The following is a 24,936-nucleotide window of genomic DNA, read 5'->3' on the forward strand; positions in this document are numbered from 1 at the left end:
ATGATCACGTTTGACACTGGATCGTCAGCTGTCATAACTTATAATATGACAGTAGTATACTTTATCTAGTGAGATTAAGCAAAATAATTTGGCTATAAGTATATAAATTCAGAAACAGGGAACCTTGCTAATCCAGTGCTGGTCAGCTGTGGCTTGTGAATATTCACACTCAATGTGGTCGATATAACTTGAAATGCATGTTGTTAAACCCCTTCTCTTTTTTATTAGAAGAAGTAACAGCTCTGCGTCTCACTGTGTGATGAATATTGTAAAATCTCATCTGCAAAAACTCCTGTAAATAATGCATGTAAAGAGTAATCCCCAACGAGTCGCTGTTACCATGGGTATAAGCAGATTTCCCCACACTTAAATTTGCGGCCCAGAATCTAAAACTTTATAATATAGGCTGTAAACTTATGTTATGTTGTATTTTTATATACTATTTAATAGCTTTATATCGAGTAGTTTTTTAATTGCTTTTTATTGCCTATTTGCTTACAACATTGTAACACAATTTTCACAATTCAGGGATTTCCCACAGACCCCCTGGCTATTCAAAAAGGACCCCCAGGGGTCTGCGTAGAAATGCTGGTTTAGAGTGTTTTAAATCACTCTGCTGAAAAAAAATTATTTGCAAGAAATTTCAATAGACAAAAAACTCCAGATAACATGAGTTGTGGAAAATCAGATGTGATTTACAAGCTTTATATAGCTTTATGCTATAAAAAGAGACTGTAAGTCTATTCCTCACAGCCTTGTTTTCATTCACATAAAAAATCAAATATGGTGCTACTGTAAATATGATTTTTGTAGTGGCAGTTTTGTATTTATGAGTAAAATAAGTTCTTTGGTTAAAAGACTTTTCATGTTTTGTTCTACAACAAAAATCACACACATACATACCTCAAACATGATTTTTAAAGCCATTGTGTTTTTTTAAGTATGTTGCTAACAAGTTGTTAAAAAAGGAAACAACGCCTGTCTGTTTCCTCAAGCATGTACAATCAAAGTTGTAGTTCTTTAGCAACAAACGGTTTTAAAAAAATCTATTGGAAATTCCAGAGGAAAGCCATGAGCACTCTAAAATGCTAATTGTCTTAGGTTTTAGGAAAACAACCTGAATAACTCTATGCTACTCACTTCATCCTGGTAACACCTTATTATCAAATGCTTTTGATTGTGGAATAAATGAATCATGGGTAACAAACATCTGAGAATAGGGTACACTTGTATTGGTAACCAGAAAAACCTTTGTGTGATGAGGCATCCACACTGATCGATGTTAATATAAAGTCCAAAGCCTCTATCATACTGGCCAGTGAAAGATGAGCGAAAATGACTTAGTGTACCTTTAAGGTAAGGTCATGTTAGGATGTTCCAGTTTGCAGTGATGTTACTGCCTGTAAAATCTGCCTTGCAGTGATTTGTTTAAATGAGGGAGTGTGTGAGGTACCGTTACAGTGAGGTTGCTCCACGGCACTGCAGAGGATGTGATGTTCCTGTGACTCCACAGCTCTAAAGTTTTATTACTGGGATTGTCAGGCTCTGTACACTTACAGCTGATGGCACACAACACATTTTGCAGTTAGAATGTGTTCACAAACAATTCATCTGTATAAATCACACACACAAAACAAAATCCAGCTAAAATCAAAATCTTGTATTTAAAAAAGTCTTTGGTGACATGTTTCTTCTTATTAAAAAAAATCGCACTTTTGACTTTTATTGCCATTGATAAAAGTCATTGTTGCACACTGTTTTGTGTTGACTTAAAACTTTCACTAGACATTTTCACTAGAAACTGAAATTGTTTTTAACATTCATGTGCATAAAGCTATTTGTTAAATGTAACAAGTTTTTTAATGTTGATTTTAAGACAGCATTTTAAAGAAAGTCATTAATCCAGGGAAACCATTATGATCTAAAGAATTAACCCCTCCCAGGATCTTAATTTGTCATGTGTATTTTGTTGGTTCATGTTTTTCATTTCTTTTATTTTGAAATTTCTAGTTCCTGTTTCATGTCATGTGGATCCCTTGTCATGTGATTTCATGTTTCCCTCCAAGTTCACGTGTCTTGTTTTCATTTTGGATGTGGTTCCAAGTTTATGTCAAGTCAAGTTAAAGTGAGGTTCATGTTTTTTGGTTTACATTTGTAGTTAGGGTTTTTGGATTTCACTTTTGTTAATAAATTTGCGCTTGGGTTCTTTACTTCATCGTCTTTGTCATTGCCCGTGCCAGCAACAACGTTACGTAATTCTTCACTTTCAACTTGATTCTGTGTGGGGAATGTGGATGTGTGTGTGTCTATAGGTTTGTTCCAAAACTTAAAGAGAGCTGCCTTGCTATCTACTTTCTAGGCAACTACTGTACTGTACTTAGGCAAAGACCTAACCATGGAACCTCATATGTATGAAGGTAAATTAGTAGGGTTGTAACGGTTTATCATGGCACAAAAGTGTGACCATGCGCATCGTGGAGATTTTTTTTTAAGCATCTGTTCTATCCGATACACGCTACGTCCTAATCCTATGTAATACGGGCGTACAAATGGAGATAATAATGCTATGGGGAATATAATCCTAAAGTCAAATGTCATGCCTGATTTGATTTCATTAGTAAATTATTATTATTTAAATGGACAAGCAAGCACTTCCATTAAATATGTATTTTTGAAAGGAATATTTGGATGTCATCAGAGACAATATTATTTTAGAAAAATACAATTTCAATATAAAATATTTTAAATGTGTGTAAGCAGCATATGTATCTAATGTAATTCCGAATTTTCAGCAATCATAATTATTAATATTTCCATTTGGTGTCACCATTGCACTGTTCTGGGCTGATTTTTAATCCCTTTACTTCTCTGATGGATAATTTAGCACTTTTAGGAACAGTACTTTTAGCTACATTTTAAAGGAAAGGAACTGTTTTGCATATGTCTTTAAAGTAACAATATTAATAATAAAAAAAACTTTAAATCTGAACTTTTTTGGATTGAGGCTTAGTTTAAGAAATCGTGACCCAGGGGGGCCTGGGTAGCTCAGTGAGTATTGACGCTGACTACCACCCCTGGAGTCGTGAGTTTGAATCCAGGGTGTGCTGAGTGACTCCAGCCAGGTCTCCTAAGCAACCAAATTGGCCTGGTTGCTAGGGGGAGTAGAGTCACATGGGGTAACCTCCTCGTGGTCAAGAATAGTGGTTCTCGCTCTCAATGGGGCGCGTGGTAAGTTGTGTGTGGATCGCGGAAAATAGCATGAGCCTCCATGTACGGAGTCTCCGCGGTGTCATGCACAGCGAGCCACGTGATAAGATGCACGGATTGACGGTCTCAGTAGCGGAGGCAACTGAGACTTGTCCTCCACCACCCGGATTGAGGTGAGAAACCGTGCCACCACGAGGACCTACTAAGTAGTTGGAATTGGGCATTCCAAATTGGGGAGTAAGGGGATAAAAATATTTACAAAAAAAAAAAAAAATCATGACTGAACCATGAGTTCAGTATCATGAACTGAACTGAATCATGAGATGAGTGAATCGTTACACCCCTATAATTTAGTGCCTAAAAGATTTGCATGTGCGCAGAACGTAAATGAAGTTGCAAGTTTAAGAAACAAAGATTTGCAATATTTTTAATGCTTTGCATAAGTGTAATACATGTGTTGTGATAAATCTGTACAGTAACTTCATATTCCCACAAAATCTATTTGATCTGTATTCTTCTGACTTCCTTTTTTTGCGATTACACTTTTGACACTTTTTTTTGTCTAAATATGGCCAAAAACTTTGCAAACCTGCAATCAGCGATATGCAAGCGAAGACAAGAACAGCAAAATTGATTGACCGCATAGAATCTGTCTGTATGTGTAAAAATAAACTACTGCAAAAGTGTAAATTACTTGTGCTTGTGGCAAAAAAACAAGCAGGTAGGCCTGCCTTCCCCCTCACGCTTGCAAAACTCTTTCAAGTGAGAAAGTCGTGCCAAAAGTTTGAGCACAACAAAAGGGAAGATGGAACAATGTATATCGGGTTATTTCTAGAAAATATTTTCGCCACAAACGCAAGTCATTTTCACTTTTGCAATAGTTTATTTTTACACATACTGTACAGACTGATTCTACGCAGTTAATCTGTTTTGCTGTTCATGACACCCTTTCTTTGCTTGCATATCGCTGATTGCAGGTTTGCAATGTTTTTGGCCATATTTAGGCGCAAAGAAAGTAAATAGAATACAGATCAAATTTATTTTGTGGTAGTATGAAGTTACAGATTCACAACAGATAAATTACACTTATGCAAAGCACTGAAATATTGCAAATCTTTGTTTCTCATGCTTGCAACTTGCTTTACACCTTTACGAAACGTGGATTACTTTTATGCTGCTTTTATCTGCTTTTTGGACCTTCAGATTTCTGGCCACCATTCACCTTCATTTGTGTTCTGAAGAAGAAAGAAAGTCATACACATCTGGGATGGCATGATGAGAGATTGAGATGAGATAAATGATGAGAGAATTTTCATTTTTGGGTGAACAATCCCTTTAAGCTTTCACGAGTCTACTATACACATGCAAATGTTTTAGGCACTAATTTACTTTAATACATAGAGGACTGATTTGATATACTCTATATCAAAGAATCATCTAACTTTAACAGTTGATTCCAACAGAATTTGACTTTAGCATGTTACTATGATGCCTTAAAATGCTACCTATGTAGACAGCTCACTAGGGTTTGGAACAGAGCTCATGTGTGTACTCACTAAGCCAGTGTGAGTTTGTCCAGATCTCCATGTCTGTTGATGGGGTACAGTTCTCCAAGGTGGAAAAGCTTCTCCAGGGCCTCGTAAATAAAGATGAGGCAGATGAGAGAAGCAAAAGCTTCCTCTGTGAAACGTGTAATGTAACAGACCAATGAGCTGGCATCTGTCGCAACAAGAATCAGACACAGGAAGGCTGTCCACAGACCGATACATGTGCGCAGGGACAGGTATGAGAGATCATAGTCTCTGTAGGGGACAAAAAGGATCAGGAGAGAAAGGATGAAGAAGGTTTAGATTCAAGAATACAGGTGTACGTTTAAATTTGTTAGTTGCTGAACAAATATAAGAAAACTTACAGTAAAAATGAGGCAAATTTATAACCGATATGAGTACTGAACAGCAGTAAATGACTAGCAAATATATTCTGCATTCCCTGAAATGAACTATGTGCTTATTTTAAAGTACATGAGTCATGTCAATAATGTGTTTGAAAGAAAGACAGAGAGAGATGCTATTGATATATGTTATATATTCAGATAATAAATGAATAAATTATCTGCAAGAAATCCACAAAACACGTCTTTCCTCTTTGGAAGTCCATAACCATATATGATTAATTCTAAAGAAGAATATTGTTAACATTTGGACTGGTGTGTACTGACTTGCAGAACTTAAAGAGAATCTTTTCAAACACAAGAACGGGTCCAGTGCTGCCCAGTATAGTTAGCGGCTGCCCAGCAAACAGAGAGTACGCTACTCCGGTCATTGAGGCTCCTAACAGAGACTCAATCGCACTCTGAAACATACAGATTCACAAAAATAGCATTTTATTGCATGACATACAGCTGCAGTGTTGTGTATGTCACTTATGCAAATGACTTATTTGCTTTTGCATCACAAGAAGATATTGTTGTTATTTGCACTTACTGTACACTGTAACAATATCATTGAACCATGTGCAGTGTAAAAAGTGGTAACCTGCAATTGTTACCTTAAAGATCTACACTTACCAACCACTTTATTAGGTACACCTGTGCACCTACTTATTCATGCAATTATCTAATCAGCCAATCGTGTGTCAGAAGTGAAATGCATGAAATCATGCAGATACGGGTCAGGAGCTTTAGTTAATATTCACATCAACCATCAGAATGGGGGAAAAAGTGATCTCAGTGATTTCAACAGTGGCATGATTGTTGGTGCCAGACGAGCTGGTTTGAGTATTTCTGTAACTGCTGATCTCCTGGGATTTTCACGCACAACAGTTTCTAGAGTTTACTCAGAATGGTGGCAAAAAACAAAAACATCCAGTGAGTGGCAGTTCTGTGGACGGAAATGCCTTGTTGATGAGAGAGGTCAACGGAGAATGGCCAGACTGATTCGAGCTGACAGAAAGGCTATGGTAGATAACCCCATTCTGCCACATGATTGGATTAAATAATCGCATGAATAAGCAGGTGTACAGGTGTACCTAATAAAGGGGTCGGTGAGTATATTTCTAGCTGATCTAACCCCTAAAATTTGTTTTGTTTGTTTAGCTTAATGTATTCAGATTGATTCAGTGATGTTAAATAATAATTTTGAATAAAAACAGTTAATTTAGATGTTACCACATTTTTCAGTGTACATTCACTTTGCCTATTAGACCTGTAGTTCTTAACCAGTTGGCCTCAGCAAACTTTCAAGGGCCGTAAGATTTCTTAAAATTATTTAAAATAAGTTATTAAAATAATCTTTGGGGCTTGGTGTCAAAAAGGTTGAGAACCACTTTATTAGACAACACAGAAACAAAACTGTGTACGTTTGTGTGCTTACAACTCGTCCCTCTGTAGCCTCTCCCAGAAGTCCTCCAAACGTAATGACAGGAGACATGCAGGCACAGTAGAGGAAGAGGAATGAAGCTACACACTGCAGATTCAGGCCATCTTTAAAATCACTCAAATAAAATGGAGCTTTTCTCTTCAAATCCAAAATCAGTCCTCCAAATAGCCTACAGACGCAGGAAGAGTGAAGAGAGAATGAGAGAGAGATGAGGGAGAGAAACAGGGAAAATCTATAGAATATAGAATATTGATGTCAATTTCTTAACCTGTCAGTTCTTTAGTCCTAAATGATATAAAATAGCTTTGTCAGACACACCTCCCAGTTCTCTGTAGTTCTGGTCCATGGTGCTCCGCATGCTGCTCTTCTTCATCCTGAACAGCTGTTCCATTTGGGACTCCTGGTATCTTTCTTTTCTCCTATTCCAATCAAAAATATATACAGTAGGCTACATCAAATAACATGCTGTATTTAAGTTTGTTCATTTAAAATTGTTTCAATTCAGAACTGAAATCTATAAGTGTTGTATTTCTCTGTGTGCGTTTGTCTCTATACTTGTGAGGGGACACTCTTAGGAGGTTCTATGCGTATAGAAGGATCCCACTCTCCAGGAGGCAAAACAGTCACTTGATCCAGAAACTCATCTATACCAGCCAGTAAATCACTCCTGTCCTTTGCCTTATAAGCCACATCATGGAAAATCTAACAAATGGAAGGACAAAGTTATATTGAAGAATATCTAAAAAAATTATTTAATTATGTTTTTATTTCATCTTTAAATGTTATTAATAATTATATAAGGACTGGGGTGAAAGCATTGTTGATACCCAATGAGTAGGGGTGTAAACATGCATCTAAAAAACAAATACAATGCATTGATTATGGAATTTAACAATCAATTATATTACTGTATTAATTATAATGTGTTACAAGTTCATTTCTTGTACAAAAAACAATTCTTTATAGGAATTCCAAATAATTTTTGTCAGTGTTCCACGACAGTATAAATGATCCCTTTACTGTAGTTCCATTTGTATCTTTAGCATATTTTTATAAAAAATTATAAATTAGATGAAAATAATTTTCAAAACAAACCAAATTTCAGATTTCATTAAGCATTGCATAATGAATTGGGGGGCTCTGGGCAAAAATGCCACAGAAGTTAACAAAAATGCTAGGACACTCCTTTAACCTTCTTATACTGTTCGGCCATTTGTGACCCAAATTTATATTTCAGATGTAATAAAAATGGTTTCCTTTATCTGAGTGATAAAATACTTGGTGAATTTCCATAGACATAATTATTTTTATACTGTACAAATTATCTATTCTATCCCCTAATCCTAACCCTACCCCTAAAACTAACCCTCACAGAAACCTTTTGACATTTTTACATTTAAAAAAAACAAAAAAATTTTGCATGTTTTTTTAAGCTGTTTGAATTATGGTGACACTAGGGATGTCCTCATAAACCACCTTTATAGCATAATATCCTCGTAACTACTAGTGTATAATCTAAAAAAAATTCCTCTTAAACCACCAAAACCAAACCACACTGTAGCTATGTTTCCATCAACGCTTTTTTATGCGCATTTTAGGATATCGCATAAAATCTGCTGGATGGAAACACCAAGATGCAAATAAAATCTCCAAAATGCGCATGGAAAACGTAAACGCTCGCTTGAGGTGGATACGTTTTTTTATTCGATAAGAAGAAATGCGCATAAACCATGATGTAAACACATTTACCAAATAAACTCCTATTGAATTTAAAAGGAATACAAGATGTGCATCAAAAAATTCATGTGTCTGAATAATTCATTCATAACTGGATGAACCAGCAGACCAGTCATCGCAACTGAATTGTTGCCCTGGTCATTCTGAAATACCAGTGTCCTAAAAATCCAAAGCCTGCATAGAGTTTGCAGAGCAAATAAGCTAAACACAAACTTGCACTTTTTCCAGATGAGCAGATTTACTGATAATTTTAAAGAATAACTTATAGATCCACACCGCAAAGTCATGATGGAGGAACGCACACACACATAGTGCTCCCAGAACTTTGTGACGCGCTGTCATTTCCAGTCATGAAACGAGCTATTAAAGTGTTTTGTCTGCGCATTCTAAACCACGAGTATTTTATTAAGAAAAGAATCACAAAGTCGCTACAATTTCCCCAGAAGTGACGATTTTGTTCTTTTGAACACAAGGGATGGAAACGTGGCTTTATCCGCACATAGTTTTTGCGATATTCTGATTTTTCGCATAAATTAAATTCGTAATTTGGATGGAAACAAAGCTACAGTTGACACTATAACACACAGCCATTTTTTTTTTATTTGGTCAAATAAAACCTATAGAAATCAGCCACAATGCAGAATACACACACATACATGAGGGGGTGAGACCATGACACACCCACAATGCAGCACACACACTTACGCACACGCAAACACGCAAACACACACACACACACACACACACACACACGAGAGAGAGAGAGAGAGAGAGAGAGAGAGAGAGAGAGAGAGAGAGAGAGAGAAAGCAAAGCCTGAGTCTAACCCCAATGTAAGAAAGTATACCTATTCCACTATGGGAAAGTTTACAATTAGGTGTGGGAGCCTCACGATCAAGACAAAAAACTTTTACAAACAATAGTTTTATAATATCTAAATATATATCCAAATGCATAACTTGTGATAAAATTCAGAATTACTAAACAGAAGGTGGCTGCATGGAACACTGCAGCCATCTACTGGCTATTATTGTTATACATGATTTTTAAGTCATGTTATTTTAAATTTTTCAACAGATGGCAGCAATCTGCCCCAATACATTAGAAATTCTCATATATTCTTCATGTTTCAAATAGCTTTTTAGTGTAAGAGGGTTAAACGAGATTTAAAAATATACTGTATACACCGGCGGCCAAAAGTTTGGAATAATGTACAGATTTTAATGTTTTGGAAGGAAATTGTTACTTTAATTCACCAAAGTGGCATTCAACTGATCACAAAGTATAGTCAGGACATAACTGATGTAAAAAACAGCACCATCACTATTTCAAAAAAGTCATTTTTGATCAAATCTAGACAGGCCCCATTTCTAGCAGCCATCATTCAAACAACTTATCCTTGAGTAATCATGATAAATTGCTAATGTGGTACTAGAAAATCACTGGCCATTATATCAAACACAGTTGAAAGCTATTTGGTTCATTAAATGGAGCTTAACGTTATCTTTGTGTTTGTTTTTGAGTTGCCACAGTATGCAATAGACGTGCATGTCTTAAGGTCAATATTAGGTCAAAAATGGCAAAAAAGAAACCGCTTTCCCTAGACACTCGACAGTCAATCATTGTTTTGAGGAATGAAGGCTATATAATGCTTGAAATTGCCAAAAAAAACAACTCAATATTTCATACAAAGGTGTACACTACAGTCTTCAAAGACAAAGGACAACTGGCTCTAACAAGGACAGAAAGAGATGTGGAAGGCCAGATGTACAACTAAACAAGAGGATAAGTACATCAGAGTCTCTAGTTTGAGAAATAGACGCCTCACATGTCCTCAGCTGACAGCTTCATTGAATTCTACCTGCTCAACACCAGTTTCATGTACAACAGTAAAGAGAAGACTCAGGCGTTATGGGAAGAATTGCAAAGAAAATGCCACTTTTGAAAGAGAAAAACAAAAAGAAAAGGTTAGAGTGGGCAAAGAAACACAGACATTGGACAACAGATAACTGGAAAAGAGTGTTATGGATCTTAACCCCATTGAGCTTTTGTGGGATCAGCTAGAATGTAAGGTGCGTGAGAAGTGCCCGACAAGACAGCCACATTTATGGGAAGTGCTACAGGAAATGTGGGGTGAAATGTCACCTCAGGAGTATCTGGACAAACTGATGGCTAGAATGCCAAGGATCTGCAAAGCTGTCATTGCTGCACATGGAGGATTTTTGATGAGAACTCTTTGAAGTAGTTTAAAAAATGTCAAGTTGTAATAGTAATTTTTCACGTTATTAATGTCCTGACTGTACATTGTGATCAGTTGAATGCCACTTTGGTGAATAAAAGTACCGATTTCTTTCCATGAGAGCAAAATCTGTACATTATTTCAAACTTTTGGCCACCAGTGTATATACAGGTGCATCTCGATAAATTAGAATGTCGTGGAAAAGTTCATTTATTTCAGTAATTCAACTCAAATTGTGAAACTCGTGTATTAAATAAATTCAATGCACACAGACTGAAGTAGTTTAAGTCTTTGGTTCTTTTAATTGTGATGATTTTGGCTCACATTTAACAAAAACCCACCAATTCACTATCTCAAAAAATTAGAATATGGTGACATGCCAATCAGCTAATCAACTCAAAACACCTGCAAAGGTTTCCTGAGCCTTCAAAATGGTCTCTCAGTTTGGTCCACTAGGCTACACAATCATGGGGAAGACTGCTGATCTGACAGTTGTCCAGAAGACAATCATTGACACCCTTCACAAGGAGGGTAAGCCACAAACATTCATTGCCAAAGAAGCTGGCTGTTCACAGAGTGCTGTATCCAAGCATGTTAACAGAAAGTTGAGTGGAAGGAAAAAGTGTGGAAGAAAAAGATGCACAACCAACCGAGAGAAACGCAGCCTTATGATTGTTAAGCGAAATCGATTCAAGAATTTGGGTGAACGTCACAAGGAATGGACTGAGGCTGGGGTCAAGGCATCAAGAGCCACCACACACAGACGTGTTGAGGAATTTGGCTACAGTTGTCGTATTCCTCTTGTTAAGCCACTCCTGAACCACAGACAACGTCAGAGGCCTCTTACCTGGGCTAAGGAGAAGAACTGGACTGTTGCCCAGTGTTCCAAAGTCCTCTTTTCAGATGAGAGCAAGTTTCATATTTCATTTGGAAACCAAGGTCCTAGAGTCTGGAGGAAGAGTGGAGAAGCTCATAGCCCAAGTTGCTTGAAGTCCAGTGTTAAGTTTCCACAGTCTGTGATGATTTGGGGTGCAATGTCATCTGCTGGTGTTGGTCCATTGTGTTTTTTGAAAACCAAAGTCACTGCACCCGTTTACCAAGAAATTTGGGAGCACTTCATGCTTCCTTCTTCTGACCAGCTTTTTAAAGATGCTGATTTCATTTTCCAGCAGGATTTGGCACCTGCCCACACTGCCAAAAGCACCAAAAGTTGGTTAAATGACCATGGTGTTGGTGTGCTTGACTGGCCAGCAAACTCACCAGACCTGAACCCCATAGAGAATCTATGGGGTATTGTCAAGAGGAAAATGAGAAACAAGAGACCAAAAAATGCAGATGAGCTGAAGGCCACTGTCAAAGAAACCTGGGCTTCCATACCACCTCAGCAGTGCCACAAACTGATCACCTCCATGCCACGCTGAATTGAGGCAGTAATTAAAGCAAAAGGAGCCCCTACCAAGTATTGAGTACATATACAGTAAATGAACATACTTTCCAGAAGGCCAACAATTCACTAAAAATGTTTTTTTTATTGGTCTTATGATGTATTCTAATTTTTTGAGATAGTGAATTGGTGGGTTTTTGTTAAATGTGAGCCAAAATCATCACAATTAAAAGAACCAAAGACTTAAACTACTTCAGTCTGTGTGCATTGAATTTATTTAATACACGAGTTTCACAATTTGAGTTGAATTACTGAAATAAATGAACTTTTCCACAACATTCTAATTTATTGAGATGCACCTGTATATATTTCTCTTTATTCCTGGTTAAATAAATGTCTACTAATGCCCCTGAAATTCATAGCAATTTCACTTGATTGTTTTTATTTCTAACAAGGGCTGGTTATACATATACTGTATATATAAGTTAATAATGGAAAAGTTAATTTCTTACACTGATTGCATAATTTTGTAATGTACCGTAATATAAGATTTTATTTAATTTAAGCCTTATAATTTAAGTTTAGTATCTTAATCAAACTGAAATGTTGTCAGGGTAAATATTTACACCCCTTCAAATGAGATCATGCTATGATTACTGATCTAATGTATTCTGTGTTGTGCATTGACCTCATCAGTCATAATGGTGGCCATAGAGCGTCCAATCTCATGGTACTGTTGGGCTTTTCCATCTGGACCAAGCAAGATGAACAAGAATCTGCAAAGTGAAAAAAGATTTTGATTATACTATCACAGTGAATTTAATATAAGCTCCATTTGCGCACTCACAAATAAGACAAACACACAGTGTGTACCTAGTAGGTATGGGAACTTCTGTGAGCCCTGTGAGCAGTACAGCAGGAGACAGGCGAACAAAAGCTATAATGGATCTCTCCAGAAAGTCCAGTTCTCCAACCAGCACATTGGAAGCCTCTGCTCCTGTGGGGATCTTTTTCATGAAATGTGTGTCCACCTATGGAGAGAGAAGGTCCACTTTTAAAGCAATAAAACATTATATAATAACCAAGACTCAATAGAGCACGACAGTAGCATTCTAGATGTAAAATCCAATTTTCTCAACAGAGCAACTGATTTCTAGTGATAACAAAATTATTTCAAGATAGACCTACCATCACCTCTGACATTGTTGATATAAGCCTCTTTAGAAGCATAGTAGTGTGAATCAGTGAGATTTCAACTTTATTATAGTTTAATTGCTGAGATCTTGCTGAAGAACTACACTACCCATAAATCTGAAGTGAGATCGACCAATCAGAGAAGGCGTAGTTATCATGGAAGCGGGAATTGGCAACAGAGCTAAACGAAGATCACTCACTCTCAAAAAGCATTGCGCATGATGTAGTCAAATCAGTCTCTCTAATGCTCAGTCAAATATTACACATATTTGTTTATATTTTAATATTTTTGATACACTTTTAAAATATGGAATTTTATACTTATAGTCAGTGACTTATATTCAGTAATTTAATAGTCCATCATTCGCAATACTTCATGATGAATATTTCTTTCCCTCATAAAACATGTTAATACGCACTGGTACCCATGTGTTTTTTCAAATACTTTTTTTTGTATGTAATTCAAATGGTTCAAGGCTCTTTTCTCAAAATTTATTGAATTGAAAAAATAATTTAGGAACCCAGATCTCTGGCAAAGTGGGCAGTCACTGTTGCTCTATAATTCCTCAAACAAAGCTCACATTTAACTATTTAATCTGTCCCAGTATCTTGTTTTGATTTTATATATGAACATCCTAAGTAGCAAAGGTTGTAGTGTATTGTAACTATTCCAGTCACAAATTCCTGCAGTTTATTTTGGCCACGATGACAGTAATGGGTAAGTAGAACAGCAGGAATGTAATCTGATTGTGGCTGTCTCTGTCACTCTATATGGCTGACTTCTGGGCCATTACAGATCATTTCCTGCCTCTTGATCACTAGCGTTACCCAAACAAGCTGCAGTACCTATGATGTTCACCAGATGGTAGTGTTTGCTGTACTTGTGGATGAGTGTTTGTCCCAGATGTTCTTTGACTGGTAACACTATGTAACACAGTTTTTGTTCCTGGGTAGTAAGTGTTATTTCCTAATTGCTTCTGCCTCAAAAGTATAGAAAATGGCTATTGTTCCCCACAAATTCTGTGACCAGGACAGTGATATTTTGAAATGTACCTATTTCCAAAATAAAATCAACATATGAATCCAAATTAACATGTATTTATACTAAAGTAATACAAAAATGACTACAAAAGATTTAGAAGTGAGTAGTTTTTCGAGATTTACGATTATACTGTGTAAAAGACTTTCACAGGGAGGACATGGGAAACCAGGTTTCTTCCACTCAATTAAGAGTTTCTTTAATGGAGTAACTTGGGTTTTTACAGAGTTGCCACAACACGTCAGCTTCACACTTTCACGATACTTTTTAGCTTCACAATATAGACTTTAGCTTCCCAACAAGACTTTAGCTTCACAACAAGACTTTAGCTTCACGACAAGACTGTAGCTTCACAAAGAGCTTCAAGACCCAGACTCACTCCCTGGTCTGCTGACGGTGTGGTTCTTTTATGCCGCTCTCCCCATGCTCACTGTAATTAGAGATAAGTGTTAGACATAATTTGGCTCAGGTGCAAGCGCCCTTACCGCTTTCTCTCTCTCTCCGGATGGACACTTGACCACGCCCCTGCTGCCACATACTGTAAATCACTTTCACGAATCAGCCCCCAAATGTAGTCTCCCCTCATGTTCTTGTTATACTGTCCTTGGTAGCGGCGTTCAAAGTCCAGTATATCCTGATGGAAGTGCTCGCTTTGCTCCTCCGAGTACGCTCCCATGTTCTACTTGAATTTATCAAGATGAGTATCAAGGATATTGACTTCGAGGGACATCCTACAGCCCATTGTGCCATAGTTCTTCACCAGAGTCTCAACCAGCTCCACATAGTTTTCAGCCTTGTGATTGCCAAGGACTCCCCGAACCACTGCGACAAAGCTGTTCCAAGCAGCTTTCTCCTTACTAGTGAGCTTCTTGGGGAATTCATTGCACTCCAGGATCTTCTTTATCTGTGGTCTGACGAAGACACCAACTTTGACCTTTGCCTCAGACAGCTTAGGGAAGAAGTCTTGAAGGTACTTGAAGGCTGCTGACTCCTTATCTAGAGCTCTGACAAATTGTTTCATAAGGCCCAATTTGATGTGCAGTGGTGGCATCAGCACCTTCCGGGGGTCCACCAGTGGCTCCCACTTGACGTTGTTCCTCCCCACAGAGAACTCGGTCCGCTGTGGCCAGTCCCGCCTTTGGTAGTGAGCCTTGGTGTCCCTGCTGTCCCTAAGGCAAAGATAGCAGGGAAACTTGCATGCTGATGGGTCTCCAAGAGAAACCGCCTTGGAGACCCATCAGCAATGCCACCATTTTGAAGTCTCCTATGACCTCCCAGACGTACTCATCATACTTCAAGGCATCCAGCAAGGTCTTGATGCTGTTGTAATCCTCTTTGAGGTGCACCGAGTGAGCCAGGGGAAGAGACGGGTACTTGTTACCATTATGGAGCAGCACGGCTTTGAGGCTCCTGGATGAGCTGTCAATGAAGAGACGCCACTCATTCTGGTTACAGGTGATTCCGATTGCCTCGAACAGACCGGTCACATTGTGGCAGAAGCAGAGCCCATCTTGACGGGTGAAGAAGCTGGAAAAAGGTTGGTGATGCTTCCTCTGATCTGAGACTTGCACACTTTCATCCAACAAGTTCCACTGCTTGTGCCTAGACGTTAAAAGCACGGCATTGGACTTGGTGAGACCAAGATCTCTAATCAAGTCGTTGAGGTCTTTTTGGTTGGAGTAGTATGGGTTTCTCTCCTCAGCTCCACCACTGAAATCCCTCAAAGTCCATATCCTTGATGCTCATCTTGATAAATTCAAGGAGAACATGGAAGCGTACTCGGAGGAGCAAGGCGAACGCTTCCATCAGGATATACTGGACTTTGAACGCCGCTACCAAGGACAGTATAACAAGAACATGATGGGAGACTACATTTGGGGGCTGATTCGTTAAAGTTATTTACAGTATAATTGTAAATCTCGAAAAACTACTCACTTCTAAATCTTTTGTAGTCATTTCTGTATTACTTTAGTATGAATACATGTTAATTTGGATTCATCTGTTGTTTTTTTCTGACTTTATGTGAACGAAAAGACACAAATTTGCCCATTTTCTCACTGGAAATAGGTACATTTCAAAATATCACGGTCCTGGTTACAAAAGCAAAGTTTGTGGGGATTAATAGCCATTTTCTATACTTTTGAGGCATAAGCAATTAGGAAATAACACTTACTACCCAGGAACCCAAAAAAATAAATAAATAAATAAAATAAAAAAATTAGTGAGCAATCAGAAACGTACATTAAAAACAAATTGAATTTGTTTGGTTTAATGGGCTGTCTTAATCAGTCTCTATTTCTCCCGATCTTTCCTGTCCTCTTTCTATTTTTCCTAGTTTACCCATTGATTTCCTAGTTGATCCATTTTTCTGTATCTGTTTTCTCTGATGGAGGATGTAGGAGAGGCTTTGCCTTTAATTGTAGAGTGATGCTTTCCCGTATTCTGATTGTGATTTTCAGCTTTGTCCTTTAATTCTTTTTTGTAAGTGAAAATAAATATTCTGCTGTCATCTACTTATTCTCATATCATTTAAAACCTGCACGGTTTCAAACAGCATCAGTCACCATTCACATTTATTGTTTTTTTTTTCTTCATAAAATTAATGGTAAATGGTGATTGCGCCTGTAAGTTATTAACATTCTGCCTAACATCTATTTTTGTTCCATGGCAGAAAGTCGCAAGGATTTGGAACAATGTTGGGTAAGTTACTAAAAAAAGTTAAATTATAATCAGATTACTTTACTGATTACTTCATTGAAAAAGCAATCACATTACTAAATACTTTACTTTTAAGTTACTTTCTAAAACACGAAATAATGTTTATTTTCTCCTTGTTCATTGTCGCAAACACTTCAGCTGTCACAGAAACGCAAACAGACGTACATATGCACATATGAATTTACATTTGTATTACACATAAATAATATATTTGGTAGAAATATTTGTAACCCAAGTACATTTCTTAAAATAAATTACTTTCATTGAAAGACAGTAACTGTGATCTGATTACAAGAATTTAAAATTTAATGTGTTACACTACTTTTAAAAAGTAGTACTAGTACTAGTAAAAAGTAATTTGCTTACATTAACAAATTACTTTGTAATCCAATTACACCCAACACTGATTTGGAACAACATGAAGGTAAATAAATGACAAGTTAGAGACAACAAATAAATGACAATGATATTATGAGTGCTCTTTTGGAGTAAATATGCTTCACCATTCCATTTCTCTATTTCATTGATGTTCCTTATTTTATTGCATAACAATATCACCGTTCATGTCTGTTTCTTAATAAGTGTCATGGTGCTGTCACTCTGTCAGTCTGGGTTTTTGTCTGTGGCATTATCATCCCATGTCTGTCTTGTGTTTCGTTGTCTGTCTTTGTGTGAGCGCACGGTTTCGGTTGTATTTCCTGCCATGCGCTCTTCTGTCTGTCTTGTTTCATGTCTGGAGCATAGGGTCTGGATCCTGACTACCTGTCTGGTTCGGTTTCGGTCTGTGGCGGGATACAGACACTCGTGCTCCATGTCTGTCCGTTACTGACGTGGGTGCATCGCGCTTATTTCATCTTGGCAGCATGCACTTGTGTCAGTAGTGCGCCCTGCATCACACTCGCATTGCTGCATGCCCGGGACGCGAGCTGTCTTCACGTTGTGCTGAGGTTCGGTCACTTCGGTCTAAGGTGTCGGGTGTGTGTTTGGCCAAACTCTCGCACAGGTGTCCTGTCTTGTTTTTGTCACCTGTTGCGTGCATCACGTGGCATTTGCCTCGCGATGTAAGCTCAGGTTTTGTTTAGTGTGAGAATGCGTGGCATCGTTTGTTTGGCATTGCTACGCATTCTCTCGTCTTGTTTGTCGGTTGGCGTGGGCGTATATTGCCTTATTGTTTTTGCGATGTGTGCTCATGCCATTCAGGTGTTTTGTTGTCTTGTGAGAGCATGTGGCTTTGTTTTGTTTCTGTATTGTTTTGTTTCTGTTTCACTTGTCTCTCTGTCTTAAGTCACACCCTGCCTCCTTGTTTGCTTATTACTAGTTAATTTGCCTCACCTGTCCCCTGTTAACCCATTTGATTTCTCTCCCTATTTTAGTCTCCTCGTGTTTGCTGTCCAGTGCCAGTTCGTCTTGTTTCCAGCCTTGTGTTTTCAGTCTTCCCTGTCGGTCCTGTTTCCCCCACCTGGTTCCTGTTTCGGTCCGGTCAGTCCTGTTTCCCTCTGCCCCAGCCTGGATTATCCTTTTCCCCCTTCAGGATAGTTTATGTTTGTTTTTCCCCCTTGTGGGAGATTTGGCTTGTGTTTTTGCCCTTGTTGTTATTAAATAAATTCCCTTTTATTTTTCAACTCTGCGTGTGTGTCCTGCCTCTGACATTTTCGAACAATAAGCACATCATAATGGGAACATGCTCTTCATGTTGTGGTTCTAGTACCTTACTAAGGTCCATCTGGCCATTATCCTGTGCAGCACCATTTTTTATTTCAGTGTTTGCAGGTGGAGGCTGAGGAGAAGTGGCAGGACCTGAGTGACAAAGAGAGTGAGAGTTCATATGCAAATGTGAGTTTGCTTAAGGTCCACATGTAAATGCAAAGGCTCACCAGTCTTGTCCATAGAGTGAGGTTCACTCTGTCTCCTGCCAGAGTCAGTGAGGGACTTGACCATGGGCAGAAGGTTGTTCCGCTTCTTATCACTCTGGTGGTGATGTCTCTTTAGAAGAGCCTCTCGGACTTTCATTCTCACACTGTCATCCAATTCATGAGCAGAATCCTGATGGTCAAGCACCAGATCTACACACAACCAATTACACAGTCAAATGAGCATGCAAACCCCTGGTAGAGTGCATTGTGGGATTGCTGTGCTAGTTCATCTTATATAATATTAAACCTAATGCCTCTTTCCAGGGATATAAACAGAAAGTGACTGATTTGCTGTGACCGATACAGATGAAGAACTGTTAGCTGATTGTTAGCATCCCTAAATGTTTACTGACAAGATTTTGCAAATGTCTGGTTATAGATGTGTAATGTAAATGTGCCAAAATCTCCTGATTCATCACAAAACTTTTCAAACAACAAAATTAGAAGGCAATGTTTAATTGCTTTGTATATTTATTAGCCAGGATGTGTTTTCTGTTAAATGCAGACCAAATTTTTTTGATGAACTGCAAGATCTACTTGTTTTATGTACAGTACACCTTGTCAGCCTTATATTTATACTGTAGAACATGAAAAAAAGATTATGTTCTATTTATTCAATCAATAATAACAAAATAAAAAAAATCATGTTACATTTTTTTTTTCTTCTTTCCCTTACAAAATAGTACTAGTGGTGCAGTACCAAAGAACTGTCATGGTATTAGTTGGTAATACAATGTTGCTTTGACATACTATGGTATTGTATGTTTACCATATTCTTAAACTATCATATTTCCATGTACCTCAAGGTACTTCAATCATATCATAGTATTAACATAGTACATGTCCAAAAAACTATGGTACTATTTTTTTTGTTAGTGCCACACTCTTTTATTTAAAATCACCCAGAATTCTAACTTCAGCTGAACCAGCACTGTTAATCTGCATCTTTCATTTCTTCCCTCCTCTCCCACCTCACAGTATAATCAATCTTCCTGTCCTGTCTCTCTCTTTCTCTGGCATTAATCTTGTTCTAAAGACTGCTGAAACATTGATCATAACAGTCATAGCACAATGCAACACACACAGGTTATGCTATGAGTTTGTTAGGATACTTAACATTGTCTGAAGGTACGAGTTTTCCAGTATATGCAAATTTAAGGGATTTATTTGGCGTACACACTTGTGATTTGGGGTGAATTATGTATAAGAACATTTTTGTAACGTTATCTTAAAACCCCAGTGAAATGGTTTGACGGGCACAGTTTTCTTTCCTGTGTTGATGTATTTTGTTATGTACAAACTTCCTATTGAAACATGAAGTTTGATCGGGAAATATCGCAGGGCCTGTCCCTTTTCTTTAGTAGCCAATGTCCTTTAGTTTACTTTACATTCATGAACCATGATTTGCTGATTGCTATTCATAGATGGTGTAATACAAGGTGGAGGGACATTCTTATTCTAGTGAGCATTTGTATGGACAAAAATCTGTATAGTACAAGATGAATTATCAATATTTTTGGTCCGTGTTCCCAGAAGAGAAACATTGTACATAAGTATGAATCTTTTTTATGTTAATCAGAGGTTTTGTCCTAACCAGCCACGACAAACAACAGGATATTCTGTCGATGACTTGTTTTCTATATGCGGCGTCGTGCTGGCTAGCCCCGTCCACTGGTCCAAAATTTTGGCATTGTTCCAAAATATTTCTCATAACAGTATATTTAAGCCAGCATCTCATTAGCCGGTTAAAAACGACTTGATTTTGGCTGAGGGTGTCACACCTACAGAGTGTTCTGCTGAGGTCTCGCTTTCATCAGGCGGCGGTCTGTCACACATACACACCTGTACAGAATGGATAAGATGTGACAGACAGTCCCGCTCCCTCCGCCTTTCTCTTTGGTTCTTCTAGTTGACTTTCGTTAAGCGAAACATCCAAAACCTCAAAAACACTGCAGTCTCCTGTCCTCTCTGTCTGACTATAGCTTATGAGTGTAAGAGTGTTGCTACCTCAGCCTCATCCATCCCTCTCAGTTTGATGGAGTACTCCAGTTCAAACAAATAAGGCCGGGCATAGAATGCATCTCTCCTCTTCGACTTCAAACTCATGTATTCAGGCATATTTTGTAAGTTCTGTCTTCTGGTGTGTGTGCAGTTGTGTTGTGTTCTGTTGTTACTATCACTGTTGCGGTCCTGTTTAAGATAAACAAAACAAATTTTCACTAGAACTGCCCATGAATTGCTGCTCTCGTGCGCTCTCATGAACGCGCACAAGAAAGCAACACTCGGTGAAGATTTTCACTAAAAAATCTTATATAAAAAATATATAAGGCATATGTTGCATACAATAGTTTACTAGACTTCTGAATTATACTTTTACGTCCTTTTAAAGCTTAAAGAGGTAGTCACCATAAACTGCCATTGTATGACATCACTGAGCCAAGAATCTTTTTTTATTTCTCCCTTTGTGTTAAGAAAAAGAAAGAAAGTCATATGTTTTTTATTATTATTTATTTATTTTTTATCCCCTTTTCTCCCAATTTGGAATGCCCAGTTCCCACTACTCAGTAGTAGTTCGAACTCACGACTCCAGGGGTGGTAGTCAGCGTCAATACTCACTGAGCTACCCAGGCCCCAACAATGACTGATTTTTAATTTTTGGGTGAACTATCCATTTAATAATAATAGATTAAATTTCAACTTTGTCTTCTAATCTTATTATACCTTCCCTCTCTGTCTTTAAGATGACATGTGCTGCTGACAGTCATGCCACCTGTTCCTCAAAGTACTGGTGAGAGAGTGAATGTGTGTGTGTGTGTGTGTGTGTGTGTGTGTGTGTGTGTGTGTGTGTGTGTGTGTGTGTGTGTGTGTGTGTGTGTGTGTGTGTGTCTATCACCAACACGAGAGTGGGAGAGTGTATGCGAGTGTGAATGTAGACAACCTAATACACTGCAGGACCCACACTTGTCACACTGTTATACTATTTTCTTACTTGTCATGGCATTTGATAAAAGCGTGCACCGAATGAATAAATTTAAATGTAAATTTTTCAGAGTCAGCTTGATCGTGATCAGGTTGTTGAGCCAGATTCCAGCTGAGCCAGCATCTTCTATACTGCATTTTCACAATTAGTTATTCTTTCTGTGTTTTTGATACAGTGTGTGATTTTCTTAAATGTTAAATTACTTCCTTCTATCCCAGTTTAACATGCAGAGACAACTATAAGTAAGCATATATTGCCTTCCTGAAGAGTGTAAACCCTGTAGCTCACTAGCATTTTCAAAACATTGCTCTGCTTGTTTGAGATATGTCAGCTTCTTGCTCAACCAATGGCATGATTTTGGGGGCGGGACTAGCTGTTTCTGAACAATGGGAGATGTGGGTGGGGCAGAAAGATCAGTAGGAATGTTTTATAAATTCTGTTAAATTGCCGCAAAACACAATTCACCTTTAAGAAATCCTATGATGTCTTTATGATGTCATCATAAATAACACCAAATGTGCAAAGGCTTTCTAAAAGTAAATAGATATACTACATGTATATTGACATGTAGGTGGTCCTTTTCATTTAAATGGTCATAATTGTTTGTAAAAAAAAAAAAAAAAAAAAAAAAAAAAAAAGGCTTTCTAAATGTTGATTTCACTAAAAATATTCCATATAAACAGTAGAGCAATCCCCTTTGATCCCTGACCTGCAATTTCCTCAATGCAGTTGGCCTTCATGTCCAACAGAACCGTTCCATTAATGATGCAGCTCCGTAGCTCAAACAGACTATGAAGAGACAGTGTAGCTACATACGGTTTACTCCACCTCTCTCCTCCATCTTCCACATCCTCCTCAAACTTTAGCCACCTGAGACATATAAAACAAAAAACATTTCCTTTAGTTTTTTAAACTCATTAGTGCTAAGCAAATGGGTTGAAAACAGTGATTCATGTTAACTTTAAGAAACATATGCATACCTGGCAGTTTCCTTCCATTCCGTGTCTTTGCCTTCTTTTACACAGATTTCATCCAGTTCTGTGAAGAGTTCATGTGCCACGTGCTCCTCATCCTCTTCAGTGCCTAGAATAAACTGGACCCTCTGGGATGGAGTGTCTGAGAAAGAGACAGTAGAAGAAGGAGAGATAAAGAGAGGAGTATATTTGTAAACCTCATATTCAAGAGAGGAAACACAAGCAAAAAACAAAATAAACAAAAGTCTATGTTTTTAGGTTTTACTGGACTCAAGGACACAATATTGAGAGGGTGTAAGTCTTCAGCGAGTGAATGAACCTAAAGGTTCTCACAACTGTCTGAATTTAACTTGTTTTATTAATTTTGATTTGATTAATTTATTAATTGAAAAGTTAACACAAATCCCCTATAATTAAACATTAAACATGAACTGCAGAACTGCATAGGCCCAACAATGCAAAATTATTAACATGATATAGGCTGAATATGAAACTTTACCATTTCAGTAAATGTCTCTTGATGGATTCATGCTCATCGCAATTCATTGCATAAAACAAATTGTGGTCAGCACAATGTTAATCCTCACTGCAAGTGATATTCATCATAATTTTGGTAGTATTTTTCTTGTGTAGGTTTATTTACAATATATTAAGAGGATGAGGGCTTGCAACCAATTTGGCTAGCTTCTACCAAGCAACAGATTAATTTGCACCAAAATACAGTAGAATTTGATGAGATGCATAGCCTTTACATCAACAACAAAAAATATGGGTAGCATTTTCTCCTCCCTTTAAAAAGTTGATAAGCCTATTTATTTTCAGGCCGTGGCCCACCAGTTTAGGACCACTGTGTTAAGGTGTCTGCTGAAGTACTAAACCTGGAGGCCTGGAATATTATGGATAGGCCTGGAAAATTATTATATATATCAACTGACAGATAACAGATAAAAAACAGGAATTCACTATGGGACATTTTAGCGGCAACATTTTAAATATCTGGGTGATTTTTGGTGAATTTTTTCCCTGGTTCTCACCATGTGAAGCTGAAGTACTTTCTGTGTTTCCCTCTTCCTGAGCTACACTCCCAGACCGCATCCTTTCTGATCTCCTGCGGTGTTTGGAGCTGTGAGGCCGGTGGTGACGGTGAGACTCTCTGCCCATGGGCATCCGCACGCCAACAAACAGTGTCCTGTGACCTGAAGGAAAGAGATGGGGGACATTCTATGTGATTTTCCTGTTCCCAAACAGACAAGCATTGCTGTTCACCAGCTTATTTTGTGTTTTGGGTGCTGGTTCCCCAGCATTGAATGCTGGTGTCTTGGTGTCTCCAGCAGGCTTTTAAACTAGCTTAACCAGCTTCATCAGAAAGACCATGCTGGTCAACAAGCTTCACCAGCAAGGTTTAGCTGGTGAAAAGCATGGCTATGCTGGTCCACCAGCTAGACCAGCACCAAAACAGCCATAACCAGCATAAACCAGCCTAGGCCAGCATGGGAATTGCATGTTGGTTAAGCTGGTCTTTTCATCAGTTATTATGACTTAATTGAGCAGTTCGCTGTTTAAGATAAGTGTTTATTTTACCAACCTTCTAGCTCTTCTTTCTCATAATGGATATTTAGAACAGAGCTAGTGCCACCGTGGTCCACCACTACCTCCTCATCAGGCCTCTGCAAGACACACACACACACACATAGCAATCAGACTTGAATTTGACTGCATTTCAAATGACGATCAAGTCATGCTATAGTACTCACATGATGTATGTGTATATGAGGGAAAGTGAGAATTATTTAAAGGGGCTGGGCTTGAATTAGCTGGCATGTTCAAAGTAGCAGGTGCTTTCTTATCAAGTAAGCTTAAAGGGGTATTTCACAAAAAATGAAAATTCTGTGAACATTCATTCACTGTGATGTTGTTCCAAACCTCTATGATTTTCTTTCTTCCAAGGAACACAAAAAGGCAGAATTTTAGAGAATAACAGCCTGAGTCATCATTACTTTTCATTGCATCTTTTCTCCCATACCATTTCTCCTTTTGTTTTCCATATAATCTTTTATTTCAGAAGAAAAAAAAGAAGATTTTTTTATGATACAGGTATGCCCGCTTCATTTAATTAGTTACTCAAAAGAGGCAACTTTAACATATTACCGGATGTAAAAAATATACCCCCATGAAA

General features: G+C 37.9%; 1 protein-coding gene across 3 annotated transcripts in view; it reads right to left on the reverse strand.

Moving 5' to 3' along the window:
• Positions 1–24,936, reverse strand: part of LOC127446136 (electroneutral sodium bicarbonate exchanger 1-like) — a 55,588-nt gene that overhangs the window by 12,105 nt on the left and 18,547 nt on the right. For all 3 annotated transcript variants that reach the window (XM_051706817.1, XM_051706816.1, XM_051706815.1), the window contains exons 2-15: positions 24,346–24,427; positions 23,795–23,956; positions 22,767–22,902; positions 22,496–22,656; positions 18,768–18,956; positions 18,602–18,690; positions 12,816–12,973; positions 12,631–12,718; positions 7,140–7,286; positions 6,903–7,003; positions 6,579–6,753; positions 5,426–5,559; positions 4,764–5,009; positions 1,454–1,559 (exon numbers count right to left, since the gene is read on the reverse strand). In XM_051706817.1, coding sequence (XP_051562777.1) covers positions 1,454–1,559; positions 4,764–5,009; positions 5,426–5,559; positions 6,579–6,753; positions 6,903–7,003; positions 7,140–7,286; positions 12,631–12,718; positions 12,816–12,973; positions 18,602–18,690; positions 18,768–18,956; positions 22,496–22,656; positions 22,767–22,902; positions 23,795–23,956; positions 24,346–24,427 — 1,974 coding nt within the window. The remainder of the gene's footprint in view (positions 1–1,453; positions 1,560–4,763; positions 5,010–5,425; positions 5,560–6,578; positions 6,754–6,902; positions 7,004–7,139; positions 7,287–12,630; positions 12,719–12,815; positions 12,974–18,601; positions 18,691–18,767; positions 18,957–22,495; positions 22,657–22,766; positions 22,903–23,794; positions 23,957–24,345; positions 24,428–24,936) is intronic.

The sequence above is a fragment of the Myxocyprinus asiaticus genome, chromosome 9, assembly GCF_019703515.2.
Source record: "Myxocyprinus asiaticus isolate MX2 ecotype Aquarium Trade chromosome 9, UBuf_Myxa_2, whole genome shotgun sequence".
NCBI classification, from domain to species: domain Eukaryota; kingdom Metazoa; phylum Chordata; class Actinopteri; order Cypriniformes; family Catostomidae; genus Myxocyprinus; species Myxocyprinus asiaticus.